Source organism: Telmatherina bonti (assembly GCF_933228915.1).
Source record: "Telmatherina bonti genome assembly, chromosome: 15".
In the NCBI taxonomy this organism is placed as follows: Eukaryota; Metazoa; Chordata; class Actinopteri; order Atheriniformes; family Telmatherinidae; genus Telmatherina; species Telmatherina bonti.
The window spans coordinates 5,271,042-5,293,294 of record NC_136613.1 but is presented as its reverse complement, the minus strand read 5'-3'; the positions used below and the strand labels follow the sequence as shown (position 1 = coordinate 5,293,294).

Below are 22,253 nucleotides of genomic sequence, written 5' to 3'. Positions count from 1 at the left end.
TGTTCCTCTCTTTCCCTGATGTTCACCTTTGTCTCTTTTTCCTCCTGACTGGATGACTGACTGCAGAAGCCCGTTCCATTGATGCGGGAATCTCTATTCAGACCGAAGTGGCCTGTGCCCCCATTACAGGTACAGGACAGGCGTACTGAGTGGTGCCATCAGGGGGGTGCTGGGACGGCAGTCCTGCTCTCTTGGTGGTAGTTTGCTGTTGTGTTACTGTTCTGGCTGCGGGTCAGTGGAGTGATGCTTTGTCATTGGTTTGGTTTAACTGCTTCCTGTGCGCTTCTTTGCTTTTTTGTTTCAGGATTGTTGTTGTGAAATTTGACATTAAATATTTGTCCCTTCGTCTTCTGCCTCACCCGAGTATTTTCAGCTCATGTTTTCTGTTTTGTTTCCCCGTCAGGGATGAACGGGAAAAGCATCCTGTCTGCGATGGGTCGACACACCCCGGAACACTCTGCTGTGGTCGGCGCAGCAGGTTCAGGGACCACCACCTCCCCCTGTTCATCTCGCTCCTCCTCTCAGCGTTCAGGGACCGGGACCCACACTCCTGGAGGGCCCCACCGATCACCGTGCACACAGGGCAAAACCGTAGAGGGCTGCAGCAACGCCCTGACCCCCAACGCTGGTCCTGCCAAGTCACCGGTGTCCCCAAAGCTCTCACTAGGTGAGTTCAGTCAAACACCGGATGGGTCGCTGCACACTAATGGTATAATACTGAGGTCCGGGTTCTGGGGACGATCCATCCCTCAGACCTATTGAGATCCGGGTTCTGGGGACGATCCATCCATCAGACACATTGAGGTTCGGGTTCTGGGGACGATCCATCCATCAGACCCATTGAGGTCCGGGTTCTAGGGACGATCCATCCATCAGACCCATTGAGGTCCGGGTTCTAGGGTCGATCCATCCATCAGACACATTGAGGCCTGGGTTCTGGGGACGATCCATCCATCAGACCCATTGAGATCCGGGTTCTAGGGACGATCCATCCCTCAGACCCATTGAGATCCGGGTTCTAGGGACGATCCATCCCTCAGACCCATTGAGATCCGGGTTCTGGGGACGATCCATCCATCAGACCCATTGAGGTCTGGGTTCTTGGACGATCCATCCATCAGACCCATGAAGGTTCAGGGTTCTAGGGACGATCCATCCCTCAGACCTATTGAGATCCGATTCTGGGGACGATCCATCCCTCAGACCCATTGAGATCCGGGTTTTAGGGACGATCCATCCCTCAGACCCATTGAGAACCGGGTTCTGGGGACGATCCATCCATCAGACCCATTGAGGTACGGGTTCTGGGGACGATCCATCCATCAGACCCATTGAGGTACGGGTTCTGGGGACGATCCATCCATCAGACCCATTGAGGTACGGGTTCTGGGGACGATCCATCCATCAGACCCATTGAGGTCTGGGTTCTGGGAAGGTTCTATCCCTTCATCAGACCTCTTTCCACTAATCTTCAGTCTAGTTCAGTGGATTAGATCAGTGGAGGTCATGTGACCTAACCTTTTCAGATCTGCTAGCAGATTATTTATTATTTATTTTCTGCTACTTGATAGAAAAACTGTTTAACAAAAGAAATTTATGCAGAAAAGAAACTTTTACAGGTTTAATCTGCTGATTTCATTTACAAACATATTTCTGATTCATCATTCTGTTTCATCTGAAACCTGAACCTCCTCCTGCCTCCTCCTCCTCCCGTCCTGATCCAGTCCCATTCTGCTCCATTCTGTCCTGATCCGGTCCCGTCCTGAATTTCTTCCTTCCTGATCAAGTCCCATCCTCATCCAGTCCCATCCTGATCCGGCCCATCTTGATCCAGTCCCATCCTGATCCACTCCGTCATGATCCAGTCCCATCTTGCTCCAGTCCGTCCTGATCCAGTCCTATCCTAAACCAGTCCCAACTTCATCCAGTCCCATCCTAAACCAGTCCCAACCTCATCCAGTCCCATCCTGATCCAGACCGTCATGATCGAGTCCCATCCTGATCAAGTCCGTCCTGATCCAGTCCCATCCTGGTCCAGTCCCGTCCTGATCCAGTCCCATCCTAAACCAGTCCCATCCTGATCAAGTCTGTACTGATCCAGTCCCATCCTAAACCAGTCCCATCCTGATCGAGTCCCATCCTGATCCAGTCCATCATGATCCAGTCCCATCTTGCTCCAGTCTGTCCTGATCCAGTCCTATCCTAAACCAGTCCCAACCTCATCCAGTCCCATCCTAAACCAGTCCCAACCTCATCCAGTCCCATCCTAAACCAGTCCCAACCTCATCCAGTCCCATCCTGATCCAGACCGTCATGATCGAGTCCCATCCTGATCAAGTCCGTCCTGATCCAGTCCCATCCTGGTCCAGTCCCATCCTGATCCAGGCCCATCCTGGTCCAGTCCCGTCCTGATCCAGTCTCGTCCTGATCCAGTCCCTTCCTGAACCACTCCGTCCTGATCCAGTCCCATCCTAAACCAGTCCCATCCTGCTCCAGTCCATCCTAATCCAGTCCCATCCTGATCCAGTCCTGTCCTGATCCAGTCCTGTCCTGATCCAGTCCCATCCTAAACCAGTCCGTCATGATCCAGTCCCATCCTGATCCAGTCCGTCCTGATCCAGTCCCATCCTAAACCAGACCCAACCTCATCAAGTCCCATCCTGATCCAGTCCGTTGTAATCGAGTCCCATCCTGATCAAGTCCCATCCCGGTCCAGTCCCGTCCTGATCCAGTCCCTTCCTGAACCAGTCCCATTCTGCTCCAGTCCGTCCTGATCCAGTCCCTTCCTGAACCAGTCCCATTCTGCTCCAGTCCGTCCTGATCCAGTCCCATCCTGATCCAGTCCCATCCTGATCCAGTTCTGTCCTGATCCTGTCCCATCCTAAACCAGTCCCATTCTGCACCAGTCTGTCCTGGTCCAGTCCCATCCTGATCCAGTTCTGTCCTGATCCAGTCCCATCCTAAACCAGTCCCATCCTGATCCAGTCCGTCCTGATCCAGTCTCATCCTGATCCAGTCTGTCCTGATCCAGTCGATCTTGATCCAGTCCCGTCCTTATCTGGTCCCATCCTGATGCGGTCCTGTCCTTATCTGATTCCATCCTGATCCGTTCCCATCCTGATCCCGTCCCGCCCTAACCCGGTCCCGTCCTAACCCGGCCTTCAGCCCTGCATGTCTCCATGTCAGCAGCAGTGATTGGTTGCTGAGCAGCTTTGGATGTTTCTGCATCAACAGAGAGGAGTCAGTCTGAGAAACGCTCATCGCTACGGAGGAGCCCGTCGCCCCAGAAAACTTCCCCACTGCCGTCTCCGCAGGTGGTCTTCCTCAAGGACATCGTCTGCTACCTGTCGCTGCTGGAGAGGGGGACGCCGGAGGACAAGCTGGAGTGTGAGTGGCAGGGTTGGGGGGGGTCCTCAGGGTGTTTGGGGGATGTTCCCTCGGCGGACAACTCCCTCACAGAGCAGGTCAGAGGTTCGCTGAAGCTCTGCTGTTCCCAGGAACCTGAAATCTGCTGCTCCCAGGAACCTGATCTTGGCTGCTCCCAGGAACCTGACCTCCGCTGCTCCCAGGAACCTGATATCTGCTGCTCCCAGGAACCTGATCTCTGCTGCTCCCAGGAACCTGATGTCTGCTGCTCCCAGGAACCTGATGCCTGCTGCTCCCAGCAACCTGATCTCCGCTTTTCCCAGGAACCTGATCTTCGCTGCTCCCAGGAACCTGATCTCTGCTGCTCCCAGGAACCTAATCTCCGCTGCTCCCAGGAACCTAATCTCCGCTGCTCCCAGGAACCTGATCTCTGCTGCTCCCAGGAACCTGATCTTCGCTGCTCCCAGGAACCTGATCTCTGCTGCTCCCAGGAACCTGATCTTCGCTGCTCCCAGGAACCTGATCTTCGCTGCTCCCAGGAACCTGATCTCTGCTCCAGCCCCCATGCCTCGCCCCGCTTCCCTGATCCACGCTTCCTGCCTCCTAACCGGATCTCTGTCCTCTCCTTTCCTGCAGTCATGTTCCGGCTGTACGACACAGACGGGAACGGCCTTCTGGACAGCTCGGTGAGTTCTGGGATGGGAAGGTGGATGTGTCTGATGAGACGTCTGGATCCACTGGAGACATGTTGGTAAACCGCCGATCTTCTGTCTACAGGAGCTGGATCGCATCATCAATCAGATGGTTCACGTGGCTGAGTACCTGGAGTGGGATTCAACAGAACTGAGACCGGTGAGCAAGCAGTCTGTCCCCCTACCTGATCCAGACCTGGTACCTGATCCGGCCCGTACCTGATCCAGACCTGGTACCTGATCCGGCTCGTACCTGATCCAGACCTGGTACCTGATCCAGACCTGGTACCTGATCCGGCCCGTACCTGATCCAGACGTGGTACCTGATCCAGACCTGGTACCTGATCCGGCCCGTACCTGATCCAGACCTGGTACCTGATCCGGCTCGTACCTGATCTAGACCTGGTACCTGATCCGGCCCGTACCTGATCCAGACCTGGTACCTGATCCGGCTCGTACCTGATCCAGACCTGGTACCTGATCCGGCCCGTACCTGATCCAGACCTGGTACCTGATCCGGCCCGTACCTGATCCAGACCTGGTACCTGATCCGGCCCGTACCTGATCCAGACCTGGTACCTGATCCGGCCCGTACCTGATCCAGACCTGGTACCTGATCTGGCCCGTACCTGATCCAGACCTGGTACCTGATCCGGCTCGTACCTGATCCAGACCTGGTACCTGATCCGGCCCGTACCTGATCCAGACCTGGTACCTGATCCGGCTCGTACCTGATCCAGACCTGGTACCTGATCCGGCCCGTACCTGATCCAGACCTGGTACCTGATCCGGCCCGTACCTGATCCAGACCTGGTACCTGATCCGGCTCGTACCTGATCTAGACCTGGTACCTGATCCGGCCCGTACCTGATCCAGACCTGGTACCTGATCCGGCTCGTACCTGATCCAGACCCGGTACCTGATCCGGCTCGTACCTGATCCAGACCCGGTACCTGATCCAGACCTGGTACCTGATCCGGCCCGTACCTGATCCAGACCTGGTACCTGATCCGGCTCGTACCTGATCCAGACCTGGTACCTGATCCAGACCTGGTACCTGATCCGGCCCGTACCTGATCCAGACGTGGTACCTGATCCGGCCCGTACCTGATCCAGACCTGGTACCTGATCCGGCCCATACCTGATCTAGACCTGGTACCTGATCCAGCCCGTACCTGATCCAGACGTGGTACCTGATCCGGCCCGTACCTGATCCAGACCTGGTACCTGATCCGGCCCATACCTGATCTAGACCTGGTACCTGATCCGGCTCGTACCTGATCTAGACCTGGTACCTGATCCGGCCCATACCTGATCCAGACCCGGTACCTGATCCAGACCTGGTACCTGATCCGGCTCGTACCTGATCCAGACCTGGTACCTGATCCAGACCTGGTACCTGATCCGGCCCGTACCTGATCCAGACGTGGTACCTGATCCAGACCTGGTACCTGATCCAGACCTGGTACCTGATCCGGCCCATACCTGATCCAGACGTGGTACCTGATCCGGCCCGTACCTGATCCAGACCTGGTACCTGATCCGGCTCGTACCTGATCCAGACCTGGTACCTGATCCAGACCTGGTACCTGATCCGGCCCATACCTGATCCAGACGTGGTACCTGATCCGGCCCGTACCTGATCCAGACCTGGTACCTGATCCGGCCCATACCTGATCCAGACCTGGTACCTGATCCGGCCCATACCTGATCCAGACGTGGTACCTGATCCGGCCCGTACCTGATCCAGACCTGGTACCTGATCCGGCCCATACCTGATCCAGACCTGGTACCTGATCCGGCTCGTACCTGATCCAGACCTGGTACCTGATCCAGACCTGGTACCTGATCCGGCCCGTACCTGATCCAGACGTGGTACCTGATCCGGCCCGTACCTGATCCAGACCTGGTACCTGATCCGGCCCATACCTGATCTAGACCTGGTACCTGATCCAGCCCGTACCTGATCTAGACCTGGTACCTGATCCGGCTCGTACCTGATCCAGACCTGGTACCTGATCCGGCCCGTACCTTATCCAGACCTGGTACCTGATCCGGCCCGTACCTGATCCAGACCTGGTACCTGATCCGGCTCGTACCTGATCCAGACCTGGTACCTGATCCGGCCCGTACCTTATCCAGACCTGGTACCTGATCCGGCCCGTACCTTATCCAGACCTGGTACCTGATCCGGCCCGTACCTGATCCAGACCTGGTACCTGATCCGGCCCGTGTCTTATCCAGACCTGGTACCTGATCCGGCTCGTACCTGATCTAGACCTGGTACCTGATCCAGCCTGTACCTGATCTAGACCTGGTACCTGATCCGGCCCATACCTGATCTAGACCTGGTACCTGATCCAGCCTGTACCTGATCTAGACCTGGTACCTGATCCGGCCCATACCTGATCTAGACCTGGTACCTGATCCAGCCTGTACCTGATCCAGACCTGGTACCTGATCCAGCCCGTACCTGATCTAGACCTGGTACCTGATCTAGACCCATACCACCACAGAACCTCTGAGTCCAGAGACATGGACTCTGTAAACTCTGATCCGACATCTCCTCATGTAACGGCAGAGCCTGATGATGGTTTCTATGGGAACCCTTGTGTGTGTCGGTCTCCCAGCTGGTGTTGATAATAAAAGTTCTGGATGCAGGTCCGTCTGAAGGATCAGAAACCACCATGTCCAGTTTAGACTGGAAAGCCTCCAGTCTGACTGTCGAGGAGAAATGAGGAAATTATTCCATCTCTATTTAAAAAACTTTATTTTTAAGAGTTTTTTGAGACGTGCTGAACGTCGTTGATCTTAAAGACTCCGCCGTGAAACTTTACTGCAACTCTGAAACAAACGGAAGAGTCCGGATAAAGTCCAGGTCCTCAGAGGTCCATGGAGGTTCTCCACATGAATACAATCTGAATTTTCTTGTGGATTTCCAGAGTAACTGAGAAAAAACATTATAATCACATTAAATGCTCTAATTAAAAAAGGAAACATAGATGGCAGACTGGAATAAAGACGCCCAGCCTTCATATTTGGCTGCACAGGCCTTCAGATGTTTCCTCTAGACGTCTTTTCCTGCATAAGTTTCTCCCACTCTGCGACAAGCTCTTCAACACCCAGGATTCCTTTCCCCAGTGGCAGATTTCAGCTCACGGACCGACTGAAACCTAGCTCAGACATGTCAACCCGTATTTCTGTCTGTGCAGATCCTGAAGGAGATGATGGAAGAGATCGACTACGACCGAGACGGAACGGTCACACTGGAGGAGTGGATCAGAGGAGGCCTCACCACCATCCCTTTACTGGTGCTGCTGGGCATGGATACGGTACATACACACGTATTTTACTCTGCTTTAATCACTCAAATGTCATTTTTCTTCATTTGTGCCAAAGAAAAAGTCTTTTTGTTAAAAGAGTTGTGTTTTGCTTCTTGTACTTTGATCACAAGTTTTGGGACACATTCCTATAAAATCTAAAAGCAACATGTCCCAAAACTTATGAACAACATGTTTAAAATTTGATTTGTAAAATGTAAATTTGTTTAAAATTTGTAAATATGCTTAATGAAAATTGCCCTTCTAAGCCACCGTTAGCTACCGGACCACCTGTATGTCCCAAACAGATAAAGCAGGAGTTGGAGCACTTCCATGATCATTTAGGACTATTAAAACATTTGGTCAACTACATCAAAACACATTTGGAAGTTAAAGAAAATATTGTTTAAGAAATTACAATGGTTTTTTTTTTAATGATTTACAGAAAATATTTGCTAAAGATTTCTTTGATTTAAGCAGCTAGTTGTCATGCGGTTACATCATCTGCCACTAGATGGTGCTGGCGCCCCTACAAGAACTGTAATGTGGAGCTGAAGGGATTTTATACATGAAGCCCATTTTCTGACCTGCGACAGTTATGTCTGTTTTAACACCAACGTGTTCAACAAGATACAGACTGAGAAGCGCGTTTAGATCATGTTTCTGTTGTTTGTTACATAGAAATGTTTATGTTTTTGGTTTTTACTGAGTGAGAAGGAGATGGTGGACATGTAAAATCCGTCTGTCAGATTACCCTGCAGTTTATCTCCCTTTTGATGCTGTTTCCTTTAATGTGTCAGAATGTGCAGGAGGACGGGCAGCACGTCTGGCGTCTCAAGCACTTCAACAAACCAGCCTACTGTAATTTCTGCCACACCATGCTGCTGGGTGTCCGCAAGCAGGGCCTCTGCTGCTCCAGTGAGTCAGCACGATGTGCGCCCGTCACTCTGTCCATCACCTGTCCATCACCTGTCCATCACCTGCCCATCTGCTCCTCCACCCGCTTCACCTTTCACTCTTTACCGCTGACTCATGCAGTCTGTCTGAGAAACATTAACAACGTTGGAGATGTCGCCTGAACTCCCGTCTGCTTTGCTTTAACTGAGTCTCTCCTTGTTTCCATCAGTATGCAAGTACACGGTGCACGAGCGCTGTGTGTCCAAAGACATCGCTGCCTGCATCAGCACCTACGCAAAGTCCCGCAGACACACCAACGTAAGTACAAATGCATCTCCGGACAGACACGGCGACTCTGTTCGGCTCAGGTCACATGATGACATCAGTTTGGACAAAACCATAGACTGTATATAAAAGGTGGGCGGAGCCTCCGTGACGTCACCCGTAGGTTTCTGAAGAGCTGAATTGAAGCTCGGTGGGCGGTTCCTATCATCACCATCTTGGCAGGGGCATGCGTGTCGTCTCTCCCAGAAAATACAAATATGGGCAAAGAGGTGGAGCTGAGAGGGGGGCTGTGAGCGTCATGGTGGATGATTGACATCAAGCGAACTCCGAGCTTTTTGTAGCTAAGAGCTAACCGAGCTAACCCGGAGATAACAGGAGCTAACCAGCTAATGGAGGTAAGCTGGGCTAAAGCTAAGTCACGTTGTTAACCTGCTAAAAACCGCGGTTGTTCTACGTTCTTCTTCCTTGAAGCAGGAGATCGGGTACCTGTCAATCAAAAGGACACGCCCCTAAATATGCCGAATTTCGAAATTAAGTTATTTTTAAACGGGCGAGTTAGAAAAAATTCACTCCCCCCACAGTTGTCATGAAGGTAAACCTGACCTATTAAACCTAAAATGGATTTTTGTACCAGGCTGTAAACATATTTATTCCTGCTGTAAACATGTTTATTTCTGCTGTAAACATGTTTATTTCTGCTGTGAAGTTGGTCTTTTTAACATGGGAGTCTATGGGGATTCACTCTGTTTTGCCGCCCCTAGTGGATGAAGGGGGAACTGCAGTTTTATGCACTTCCGCATAGGCTTCACTTTTAACCGCCGGAGGCTCCATCCATCTTTCATATACGGTCTATGGATAAAACACACACACCTCTCTGATTATTTACGCTTTTCCAGACATGAAACATCTGGTTATATTGATATTCTCACAGAACTAAACGGCATTGGCACTTGTATGGGCAGGAGCATGATGCCAGAAAGACTGTCGGGCTTTCTGGCATCATGGCCAATAAAACTGACAATAAAACTCCAGTAATGCGGACTCTGCGCCGGTCTGTCGTGGTGAAGAAGGAGCTGAGCCAGAAGGCGAAGCTCTCCATTTACCAGTCGATCTACGTTCCTACCCTCACCTATGGTCATGAGCTGTGGGTCGTGACCGAAAGAACGAGATCTCGTATACAGGCAGCTGAAATGGGTTTCCTCCGCAGGGTGGCCGGGCTCTGCCATAGAGATAGGGTGAGGAGCTCGGTCATCCAGGAGGAGATCAGAGTAGAGCCGCTGCTCCTCCGCATCGAAAGGAACCAGTTGAGGTGGCTCGGGCATCTGGTCAGGATGCCTCCTGGACCTCCCTGGTGAGGTGTTCCAGGCACGTCCCTCTGGGAGGAGACCCCGGGGAAGACCCAGGACACGCTGGAGGGATTACATCTCTTGGCTGGCCTGGGAACGCCTCGGGATCCCCCCCCCGCAGAGTTGGCAAATGTGGCTGGGGAGAGGGAAGTCTGGGCTTCCCCGCTTAGGCTGCTGCCCCCGCGACCCGACCCCGGATAAGCGGCATGAAGATGGATGAAAAGAAAAACTTCTAAAAGAAAAGACATGAAGACAAAGAAAATCTGAAACAGGTGAAGATGGAAGGAATGAACAGTTCTGATGAAAGGCAGAAAACCTGCTGAAGGCAGCAGAGTCTCTGCAGACCTGCAGGCTTGGTTCTGATCCGGGACCAGGAAGTAGACCCGACTCGGGTTGTTTATGAAGCAGTAGACCCTGAATGAGTTCTAACGTTAAACCGTCATGGCTCTGTAAACCGACGTAGAAGCTAGCGTCGAGATCTGAGGACTGGAGTTCTGTGTTCCACTTTACTGGCCTGGTCTGGCCTGGACTGGACTGGAGCGGCAGCGTTCTGGTGTGACGGACTTTTTAGGGAACAGGTACCATAACTCTCCTTTCCTCCTCGTTTTGATGCTCAGAATGAACTTCATCATGAGTAGACGCTGCTGCCGTCTGATTGGCTGATTAGATATTAGCGTTGACGTGGAGGTAAACCGCTGCAGCGGGGTGAAACCTTTTCTCTGGAAGCAGTGAATCTGAGGTAAACTCTGCATCTCTGCTGTTCTTCAGGCGATGCAGCACGTCTGGATGGAGGGAAACTCTCCCACCAAGTGCGACCGCTGTCACCGAAGCATCAAGTGCTACCAGGGTCTGACGGGTCTGCACTGCGTCTGGTGTCAGATCACGGTGAGTCGCCAGATGTAGAAAGAAACCCTCATTCTGGTAAGAGTTCAGGATGTTTCACATTTCCGTCCAGCCTGATCCGATGAGCCTGGAAGAGCTGAAACAAACACGTCTCTCTTTATTGTTAAATGTATTTTCTTTAACCTCCTGCGAGCCGCTCTGTAGAGCACATTTATTTTAGTGTTGCAGAGTTGTGGAAAATATGTCTTTCTACAGCTCCAGCGAACACCACCTGACCATCAGGAGGAGTTTAGAGCTGTAGTTTCCGTCTGACAGGCGTAAAAACAAGCAAACATGCTTAAATAAGGAGGACAAAGTGGTTTAGGTGGATTCATTTCACATGCTGAAAGCAGCTTCACAGCGCCAAATTCAGGTTTTTAATACAAGTAAAAACATTGTTGTTTCTGCATTTATGAGTTAAAACATGAAGATGTAAATTCCCATATTTTTCTGAAATAACGAGTTTATTTTAAAGGAAAAATCTCAAATTAATTTGATAAATGTAGGTTATATATTATTTACAATTATCTGAGGACCCGCTAAAGTCATCACGTGAGCTGTGTGGGGGTCGCGACTCCTAGTTTGAGGATCACATGCCGACAGTATCATCAGGTTCTTCAGTCTGATGGATTTCTGTGATGGAACTGAAAACATTCAGGTTTTCGACGAGGTCCAGTATGCTCGTCGCCTCTGATAGAACTGCCTCTGATTGCTGATTGGATGTTCTGCTGACTGCTGATTGGATGTTCTGCTGACTGCTGATTGGATGTTCTGCTGACTGCTGATTGGATGTTCTGCTGACTGCTGATTGGATGTTCTGCTGACTGCTGATTGGATGTTCTGCTGACTGCTGATTGGATGTTCTGCTGACTGCTGATTGGATGTTCTGCTGACTGCTGATTGGTGACGGATGCGGCAGACCGTTGACGTTACCTTTACCTGCAGAACTGGACCTGATTTTGTTCTAGACTGTTGTCACCGTTACAGAGTTTCTGGCGGGAATGCTGTCGGAGGAACATCAGGATAATCTGCCTTCATTTATTTCTCATCTCTATAAAATCCCACCGAAGCTTCTCAAACGTCTTGAAGTTGTTTTATTTCAGACTTTTGATGTCAAATTAACAAAATAACATAGAAACAAAGTGGATTCTGTGGAAGTCCCCTCTGCAGTGCATCTGACAGAAAGCAGGAGAGAAGAAAGCTGGAGCTCCAGCTGTACCTGGGAACCGTGGGAACATTCTGGAAAGCAGGAAAACCATCTAGCTCACTCTGACCCAAGCAGAACACATAAAAAACAAAAATCACATGGCACATCTGGGATTTTTTTATTATTATTTTTTTTATTTGTATTTTTTATTAAAAATATTTATTAAATTTTTTATATTACTTATTTATTTAAATTCTTTATATTATTTATTTATTTTTATTTTTCATATATATATATATATATATTCAATTCAATTCAACTTTATTTATATAGCGTCAAATCACGGCAATGCCATCTCAAGACGCTTTACAGACAGAGGGGAAAACATAATGAAGGCCAATTCATAACAGCCTATATAAGGAAACCAACAGATTGAGTTGAGTCCAACTCAATCTCCCATCCTGAGCAAGCACACTGGCAACAGTGGGAAGGAAAAAACTCCCTTTTAACAGGAAGGAAACCTCCAGCAGAACCCGGCTCAGGACAGGCAGCCATCTGCCTCTGCTGTGTGGGGGGAAGAGGACAGAAAGACAACAGACAACAGGAACTGCTACTCCCGGCCAGGGAGACCTGCTGAGACAGGAGACATACATGTTAATGATGCAACACTGGAAATGTCCCTCAGCAGTCTAAACCTATAGCAGCATAACTAAGGGATGCTAACCATCCCTAGCTATAGGACTTATCAAAAAGATAAGTCTTCCGCCTAGTCTTAAAGGTGGGGAGGGTGTCTGCTTCCCTAACACTAACTGGGAGCTTATTCCATAAGAGAGGGGCCTGATAACCAAAGGCTCTGCCTCCTGCTCGGCTCTTTGAGACTCTAGGAACCACAAGTAAGCCTGCAGTCTGCGAACGAAGTACTCTACTTGGTATATAAGGAACAATGAGGTCTTTGATATATAGTGGTGCCTGGTTGTGGAGGGCTTTATATGTAAGGAGAAGGATTTTAAATTCTATTCTAGATTCAACAGGCAGCCAATGAAGAGAGGCTAAAACTGGAGAAATATGATCTCTCCTGCTGGTTCTGGTCAGGACTCTGGCTGCAGAATTCTGGATCAGCTGAAGGCTTTTCAGGGCATATTTAAGACAGCCCAGTAATAGAGAGTCACAGTAATCTACTATATATATATATATATATATATATATATATATATATATATATATATATATATATATATATATATTTTTTTTTTTTTTTTTTTTTTTTTTTAATATTTTTTTTTTTCATTTAAATTATTATAATGCGTTCTGCTGAACAGAGGAAGTTTCTGCTAAAGCAGACGTATCTGGGTTTTTTGTGTAACGTGCAGTGATGCTGCTGCACGATGCTGTAAACCCCACCAGAGTCGTGCAGATGAACGTCTAGCGTTATGTTAGATAAAAGTTACCATCATGGAACCAACCTGCAGATGCACCAGGTTAGATCCAGGTTCGCTTTTTGAGTGAGGCGGTGTGTTTCTACAGTAGCCCAGAAGGACAAATCTGAACTCCTGCAGTCATTGGATTTTAAATCCTCAGAGCCAAACTGTGCTGACTGTGAAAACTTGAAGCTAAAAGTCCACCGAAGAACCAGAACCCGTGTAAACCCGATACCATCGTCATGGCAACAGTTTAGCTTAGACTTTTTGGCACATAACTGCCTCTCTTTTCCTACATCACTTCCTGTTTACTTTCAGAAGTAAAATTCTAAGAAAACTTCTCCAAAACCTAAAATGTGTGTTTTTATGGATTTTATTCAACTTCAGTTCCAACTATACCTTTCTACGTCCTGATTTTGGGGGCTTCTAACCTGCAACGGGCTGTTTAATCAGAAAAACTTCAGATATTTTAAACCTTTTTAATGCCGTGGACGAGACGGGCCATCCGTCTTCATCGACATCTCTGTAAAAAAAACTCGTCACACTGAATCAGAAACTCTCTAAAACAAGAACTGAACGCGTTAAGAACCATTGATGTGTTCAATATGCTTAAATTCTGAAGCCAATCATAGAATAAAAATGTGAAACTTCAACCAAACCTCGAAGCTGAAGGCTCTCCTGTGTGTCGGAGCGTCTCTCGTCCACCAGATGGCGCTGCTGCCGCAGAGATGGCGCCAAATCTGAACATCCTGCACAGAAATCTGACAGCGCTCAGCATCACACGCAGCCTGAGTGACCTCAGCGCTGTCGCTGACAGATGGAGGGCGCCCACACTTCTTATGTTTGTTCCTCTCATCTCGCCTGCAGCTCCACAACAAGTGTGCATCCAATGTGAAGCCAGAGTGCGATGGAGGAGCCCTGAGGGACCACACGCTGCTGCCGTCGTACATCTGCCCCGTCGTCCTGGTGAGGATGCTTCTGTCTGCAGCGCCGCTGCTGCAGGGGGGAAACGGGGGGCAAAGTGGGACAAACTGATGCAAGTCTACACCCTCTTCTTCTGTGGTGTTTGATGCTGCAGAGAGAATGTGTCTGACTGGGTCGAACTTGTGTTTGACCGATCGGTTTGAGCTTGTGTGTTTCACAGCAACAGACACGTTTGGATGTAAATGAGCGAGCGAAGGAATCAGATTTCAGGCCCAGAGTGTCTGAAACTTCGCCTCTTCATGAAAAGGCTGAGCAGATGAACAGAAGTGCGAATCGCCAGCGCGTTTTCACTCCGTTCACAACACATTCGCTGCGAAGTGATGATGAATCAGGGGAGAGTTTCTGCCTGAAAGAAATGAGCTGGAAGCTTCTGAGCTGCTGGTGAAGGAGGAAAAGACTTCATCTCTGATCCCCTTTAGCCAGGGCCGGATGAAAAGTGCACAGGCCCCTGGGCCCAGAGTGTCCCAAGGCCCCCTTCCCTACCACAACATTGTGAAAATTGTGAATGATACGCTTTGAAACAACATTTCTAACATCTCTCAGCCGATGGTACCAGTAGCAATCCACTAGACACTGTGGTGTAACTGTCTGGCTTTTATGTGCATTTAGTTTCATGTCCAAACTGCTGGTGTTTGCCCTACCTGGGCCCCACATGGGCTCCAAGTAGGCGTGGGTCCGTGGGCCTGTGCCTATAATGCCCATTGGATAATTCGGCCTTGCCTTTAGTGAGGGAAACACTTGGATATTTTATGATTTCTTGAGACGCCTGAATGCTGCATCTCTGATGAAGCGCAGGAGAGTTGGCAGAAATATGTCTCACTTTAGTCTTTTTTTATTTTTACCAACTTTTTAGGATTAATTTGCATTCAGTAAAGTACATAACAGCTTCATAATCTGACTATTTTTATTAAATAGCCCCCTTTTTCGATGAGCAACCTAAAAGCACCATAGAAGAAGACATCACATACGAACACAGTGCAGAAGTAGATGTCCTCACTGGATCCACTCAGAGATGAAAATGTCTTTCTATGTGGAAGAATTTTGACCACTGAAGGCCACCGTATATTCACCGACGCGCTTGGTATTCCAAGCCATTGCTACATCCATGTTTACCACCAGATGTCAGTATTGCTTACACACTGGACCTTTAAAGCAAGAATATCTCACTAGACTTTATAAACTGGGTTAAATTTAAACCTTGAGTGATCATTTCTCTGTTTTTTCTGTTGTAGGCGACATTTTCTGGAGCATTTTTACGGGACATTCGTGGTTTAGAAATTAGAAAGATGTTATTTTTGTTTCCCCAGTTACTGCAGTTCACATGTCAGGTTGTTCCTGATCCGTTAACGGATCCTAAACTCATGTTTCACCTCAAATAAGAGTTTGCATAACAAATACAATGGATTAATGCAGATACATATTGCCTGGATTTAATTCTACTTTTATCCCATTTAGACAGTAAATATCCACTTTAACATGTCAAACACCATGAAACTACTATCATAGAAGCCTGATCCAATCACAGACCCCCGATCCGACCCCCTTGTCAGGGCAGAGCATTGACCCAATCCTGTATTATTACAGGGTACCTGGTTCATATGTATGGACTCAGTACCCTGTAATGTAGCATATATATAGTATCATGGATAAATATGAAGCAGTATCATGGATAAATATGAAGCAGTATCATGGATAAATATGAAGCAGTATTATGGATAAATATGAAGCAGTATTATGGATAAATATGAAGCAGTATCATGGATAAATATGAAGCAGTATTATGGATAAATATGAGGCAGTATTATGGATAAATATGAAGCAGTATTATGGATAAATATGAGGCAGTATCATGGATAAATATGAAGCAGTATTATGGATAAATATGAAGCAGTATTATGGATAAATATGAAGCAGTATTATGGATAAATATGAAGCAGTATTATGGATAAATATGAAGCAGTATTATGGATAAATATGAAGCAGTATTATGGATAAATATGAGGCAGTATCATGGATAAATATGAAGCAGTATTATGGATAAATATGAAGCAGTATTATGGATAAATATGAAGCAGCTTCATGGATAAATATGAAGCAGTATTATGGATAAATATGAAGCAGCTTCATGGATAAATATGAAGCAGTATTGTGGATAAATATGAAGCAGTATTATGGATAAATATGAAGCAGTATTATGGATAAATATGAGGCAGTATCATGGATAAATATGAAGCAGTATTATGGATAAATATGAAGCAGTATTATGGATAAATATGAAGCCGTATTATGGATAAATATGAAGCAGTATTATGGATAAATATGAAGCAGTATTATGGATAAATATGAAGCAGCTTCATGGATAAATATGAAGCAGTATTATGGATAAATATGAGGCAGTATCATGGATAAATATGAAGCAGTATTATGGATAAATATGAAGCAGTATTATGGATAAATATGAAGCAGTATTATGGATAAATATGAGGCAGTATCATGGATAAATATGAAGCAGTATTATGGATAAATATGAAGCAGCTTCATGGATAAATATGAAGCAGTATTATGGATAAATATGAAGCAGTATTGTGGATAAATATGAAGCAGTATTATGGATAAATATGAAGCAGTATTATGGATAAATATGAAGCAGCTTCATGGATAAATATGAAGCAGTATTATGGATAAATATGAAGCAGTATTGTGGATAAATATGAAGCAGTATTATGGATAAATATGAAGCAGTATTATGGATAAATATGAAGCAGTATCATGGATAAATATGAAGCAGTATTATGGATAAATATGAAGCAGTATCATGGATAAATATGAAGCAGTATTATGGATAAATATGAAGCAGTATTATGGATAAATATGAAGCAGTATTATGGATAAATATGAGGCAGTATCATGGATAAATATGAAGCAGTATTGTGGATAAATATGAAGCAGTATTTTGGATAAATATGAAGCAGTATTATGGATAAATATGAAGCAGTATTATGGATAAATATGAAGCAGTATTATGGATAAATATGAAGCAGTATTATGGATAAATATGAGGCAGTATCATGGATAAATATGAAGCAGTATTGTGGATAAATATGAAGCAGTATTTTGGATAAATATGAAGCAGTATTATGGATAAATATGGAGCAGTATTATGGATAAATATGGAGCAGTATTATGGATAAATATGGAGAAGAATTATGAATAACTATGAAGACTAAACCAGCTGTTCAGTCCAAACCGTCCCTCAGACGTCTCCTGGTGAGACGTTTTACCACCTGCGTATTTTTCACGGTGATTTTAATCGCAGGTTCTTTCCTCGGATCGTAACTTCCTGCACGGTCACATGACTGACAGTCTGACACACAGATTTTATGGCTATTTTTCATCTTATCGTCGTTTATTTGCTGCCCCAGCACCAGACTCGTGCACCTGCAGAACCTTTTTTCAGTCTCGTCTTTGTGCAACAGGATCGGCAGTCTGTGGTGAAGCGGGATGATGGCGAGTCGCCTCCCAGCACCAGTCCAGACGACCCCAGTCAGACCTTCAAGTTCTCTCCTGGAGACGGACAAGCTCTGCAGGTACAGCGGTCCAGCACAGGGTCAGTTGCAGAATGAGGCTGAAAAGCTGAAACACCTGAGTCTGATTCTAACCCCCCCCCCATCTCTGCAGATCACCCCTCTCCCAGGAACTCACCCACTTCTGGTCCTGGTTAACCCGAAGAGCGGGGGGAGGCAGGGCGAGCGGTGAGTATCTGCTACTAAGGCTGCATCTCGCGACCCCAACCCCCAGTTTGAACCTCCTGCTAAGAATATTGTTATCTCCAAGGACTTAAAAATTCATGGCTGCCCACTTTTCTCACAACACTGATCAATCACAGCCGGCTGCTTTCCCTCCATCTGACTCGTTACCATGGCAACACACTCCTTCCTACTCTAGCATTACACAGCAAATGGCTTGCTAATAATAGACAAACATGGTGATTAAAAAAAAAAACAAAAACAAGGAGCTTTAAATCTACTTTTATCCGTGAATCTTTTCATTGCATCACGTTTGATTTGACGCCTTTTTACAGAAATGTTTCCACAGATTACATCAAAGTTCACATCAATCTGTTCCTCTCTGTTAAGGGCACCCTGCAACACACCTGCTGTTGGATATTAGCAACATATGACATGCACATTAGTCTAATGAACATCTGAATCTGAGACACACAGGAAACACGCCAAGATGCAGTTCTTTTAATAACACTCATCATATCAACATGCTGAAAAAGACCAGGGTTCCTTTTGGCCCAGCTACCTTCGCTTTAATCATTTATCATAACCTCATTCAGGCACTGAGATCTTTTCACAAGCTAAACCCCCCCCAACAAAACCTTTAAGCCTGCTGACCACTTGCCATGAGTGAAAAAAGTACTAAACACATGAAGAAAGTAGGTGCAAAAAGTATGCAGTTTCGTTTTCCTGGGTATAAGTGTTCCAAGCAGACCAGAAGGCAGGAATCGAACCCAGCTGGTTCAGTCTCAACTGACACAAGTCACCATGAGGCATCTCATAATGGATAAAAGAAAAAGCTCACCCAGGAGCTTTTTACTGGTTCGTACTGATGAGCAGGTGAAGCCCCGTGAAGCACTGCTGCAGATTTTCCTGATTTATGCAAACGTCACTCCCTCTTGTTCGTAACTACCCAGGAAGGTCAGATGTGTTGGATGTGTCCCTGTAAACCTCCACAGAGTCGTCTTTAGCAAAAAATGAGAACAACGCCATTTATTTATGTTAATAATCATTCATCTAAAGAGTCTCAAAAACATATGGAATCAAATGCTTTGAAATCCTGATGAAAACATCACGATTAACTGAAAAATAGAACAGAATGTCATCAGCGTAGAGTGAAACTCTGCTGTACTTATACATATATACATATATTTATGGTGAACATTTGCATCTTAACTAGCAGCTTTTTCTGTAGTATCAGAATTTAATTTGCAACTACACTAGTTATAAGTTTGTGGACACGTTCCAATGGGGCTGAGCGGTATGGCAAAGTTTTCATATCACGGTTTTATGAAAAATCATATTGGTTTTATGGTATTTAACGGTATTCTTTTTCATACAAGATTTTTCTTACCCTCATTATCTATTAAGAAAAGAATTACTGCACTTGATTACCATCATGGATGGTAGCCAGCTTGGTCTGTAATTTTCCTCCCAAGTACATGGCGGGTATGGCCGTGTTGCTAAAATATCTGTGGTCTGGCAGGACATACCAGGGATCCAAAGTCTTCACCGTTTTCTTGAAACAGTCTTTTTAAAAATTTTTTTAGAGGAACCATATCCTTCACAAGGTGGAATGTGACTGTGTATGTTATCTTGATCCAGCGCTTGCTTTTTTAGCAGACGTGTCTTGAATGGACGTCTGAGTGCTACTTGCAGGTCTAGCTGTGGATGTGGACGGTGCAGATCTTGGCTTAAGACATTTTTGGTTCTCTAAAATGTGTTTTCAGCTAGGATGGTGAAGCAAGTTGCTAGTGTTACCACCGCCAGCTACCACTTTTCCGACCTTTTAAAGCAGAAGAACTTCCAAACCACAGATGTGGCTCCTCTTTTTGGAATTAGTTCCTCTGGGTTAGCAATGTGTGCTTCGTCTTGAGAGCTCTCCCCAGAAGCCATTCTGTTCTGTTTAAAACTTTTGGTTCCAGCTGAAACACTTTCTCACTGTAACAGTATGGGCTGAGCTAGCAGTGCACAGACTCTTGCGTTGACCGGACTCAACCGTAAGCAGGATGCCAGTCTCGCCCACACTGGTCATTTGGCCGAGGTCCCGTAGCTGGTCCGCAGAATCGACAACAACATAGAGAAGATGTCTGCTAGAATCGGTGGAAATTGACCCCCCCATTCGGCTGTCTGGAGCTGCCAGCCTGAGACCTGCTATGGACTCAAGGCCGAGGGCAAATTGTTTTCCTGGAACCCAAACAACAATTATATTTGAATTCGGCTTCCCAACGGCCTTGGGCCGGTGCAACCCCCCCTGAGAACGGAAGAAGAGATGTTCATAGACGCTACATGACCTTTTTTCCTTTGACCCCCGTATGATCCGAATGTATCTCTGTTCTTATCTGTTATAAGGCGGCGCCAGTAGAACTGGCTGCGTGGCCTGAGCTTAATTTTGGTTTTGTATTCTTCTTTTGTCATTAATTTTACATTTCTGTATGTCAAACCTTGGACGAGCTGGCTTGAACTTTGAATTTCCCCTCCGGATGAATAAAGTATCTTTGATTTGATTGATTTGACGTTCCGGACATTATTTGAGCCGGTGAAAAATTGATATCATTACAAAAATAAACCTGTAAACCACAAAGGCCTACGTTCCAATTAGATTTAATAGAAAAGTGTCCCAAAACTTTTTTTAAAAGTGTATAAATGAGATGATTTAGTCTTTTGGCATAATTTGCCTGTTTGGTGTCACCATGACGTTTTCTCCTCCCTGTCTGGATCTTCTTCCAGGGTCCTGAGGAAGTTCAGGTACCTGTTGAACCCCAGGCAGGTGTACAGTTTGGAGCAAGGCGGACCGATGGTCGGGTAAGTCCTTACTTCAGAGCAAGTCTTTGTTGTCCACCCTCTGATCTGTCTGTGAGTTACTGAACTGTGAAAGTCCTGAGCCCGACTGATTCTGACATGAAATGAAATAAGAATTTGGCTTTGGAGAGATCAGCTGTTTCACCCTGCTGGTAGACAACCCTTCAGTTGCCATGGAAACTCTTTTTATAACAGACATGGAGAAAAGTTGCAGCCTCTGAGCGCATGACAATGGATCAGTAGGTCAGCAGCAAAGAAATGAGCTTTGTGATCCCGATGTGATTAAATCTAATATTGAAAAATTAATACTTAAATCCTGCTTCAGACATACTTTTAAATTAATTTAATACTTTTAAACTTAGAGGTATTTTGAAATACCTTAAAACTCCACTAGAGCTCCTGCAACCAAACGCCATCACTTGATAAGCTTCACATATGAATCACATGTGAAGCACATGTGAACAAGCGAATTACGTGTGGTTTTCATGTTCTTCACATGTTCTTCACATGTAAACCACATGTGTCAAACACATGTAAACTCCATGTGATTTACATGTGGTTTTCACATTCCTTACATTTTCTTGACATGTGAAAATCATGTGAATCATGTGAATCACATGATAACAATGTGATTCACATGTTCTTCACATGTAAACCACATGTGTCAATCATATGTAAATTGAATGGGATTTACATGTGTACATCTTGACATGAGAAAAACATGTAAACATGTGTCAAACACATAACCATGTGATTCACATGTTCTTCATATGTGAATTGCATGTAAGCCACATGTGAAACACATGTAAACTGAATGTGATTTAAATGTGGTTTTCACATTCCTTATATGATCTTGGCCTAAAAAAACATGTAAACAACGTGTCAAACACGTGAAGTGCATGTGATTTACGTGTGGTTTTTATGTTCTTTCGATGTTTTCACATTTGAATCTCATAAAAAATGTGCCAATGTGTTTCACGTGCACATGGTTCACGTCTGGCTGCCAGACGAGTCGTTGCTGAAAATCTTTGCCAGGTTTTTACTTTGGGTTCAGAAACGTTTCTGGTTTTGTAGCAGAAAAGAGGAGAAAACTTCAGAATTATTCCTGTTAGGAACATTTCACTGCAGCTGTTTCCAGTCAGGAGTCGAGCGATGAATATTATCAGTTACTGATTGTCCAGTTGGAGCCCTGCGCTGCGACACCACCTCCTCTCCATGTCAGGCTAACCTGCTTGACTCAATGAAGGGGAACAATGCATTACTACCACGAGAGTGTTTGACCTCCTCACACACACAAACACACACTCATGCATGCGTCAGAGCTGAGCACAG

At 46.3% G+C, this 22,253-nt stretch overlaps 1 protein-coding gene across 1 annotated transcript in view; it reads left to right on the top strand.

Annotated features, from left to right (window-relative positions):
• The window catches only part of dgkg (diacylglycerol kinase, gamma), a gene marked incomplete at its 3' end in the record, with an annotated part of 148,202 nt that overhangs the window by 30,551 nt on the left and 95,398 nt on the right, over window positions 1-22,253 (top strand). Inside the window, exons 5-17 of the mRNA XM_079254506.1 lie at window positions 67-129; window positions 404-667; window positions 3,235-3,387; window positions 4,003-4,052; window positions 4,144-4,218; window positions 7,271-7,390; window positions 8,179-8,296; window positions 8,505-8,593; window positions 10,675-10,791; window positions 14,221-14,319; window positions 17,814-17,924; window positions 18,016-18,089; window positions 20,850-20,924. Of these exons, the coding sequence (XP_079110632.1) occupies window positions 67-129; window positions 404-667; window positions 3,235-3,387; window positions 4,003-4,052; window positions 4,144-4,218; window positions 7,271-7,390; window positions 8,179-8,296; window positions 8,505-8,593; window positions 10,675-10,791; window positions 14,221-14,319; window positions 17,814-17,924; window positions 18,016-18,089; window positions 20,850-20,924 (1,408 nt within the window). The remainder of the gene's footprint in view (window positions 1-66; window positions 130-403; window positions 668-3,234; window positions 3,388-4,002; window positions 4,053-4,143; window positions 4,219-7,270; window positions 7,391-8,178; window positions 8,297-8,504; window positions 8,594-10,674; window positions 10,792-14,220; window positions 14,320-17,813; window positions 17,925-18,015; window positions 18,090-20,849; window positions 20,925-22,253) is intronic.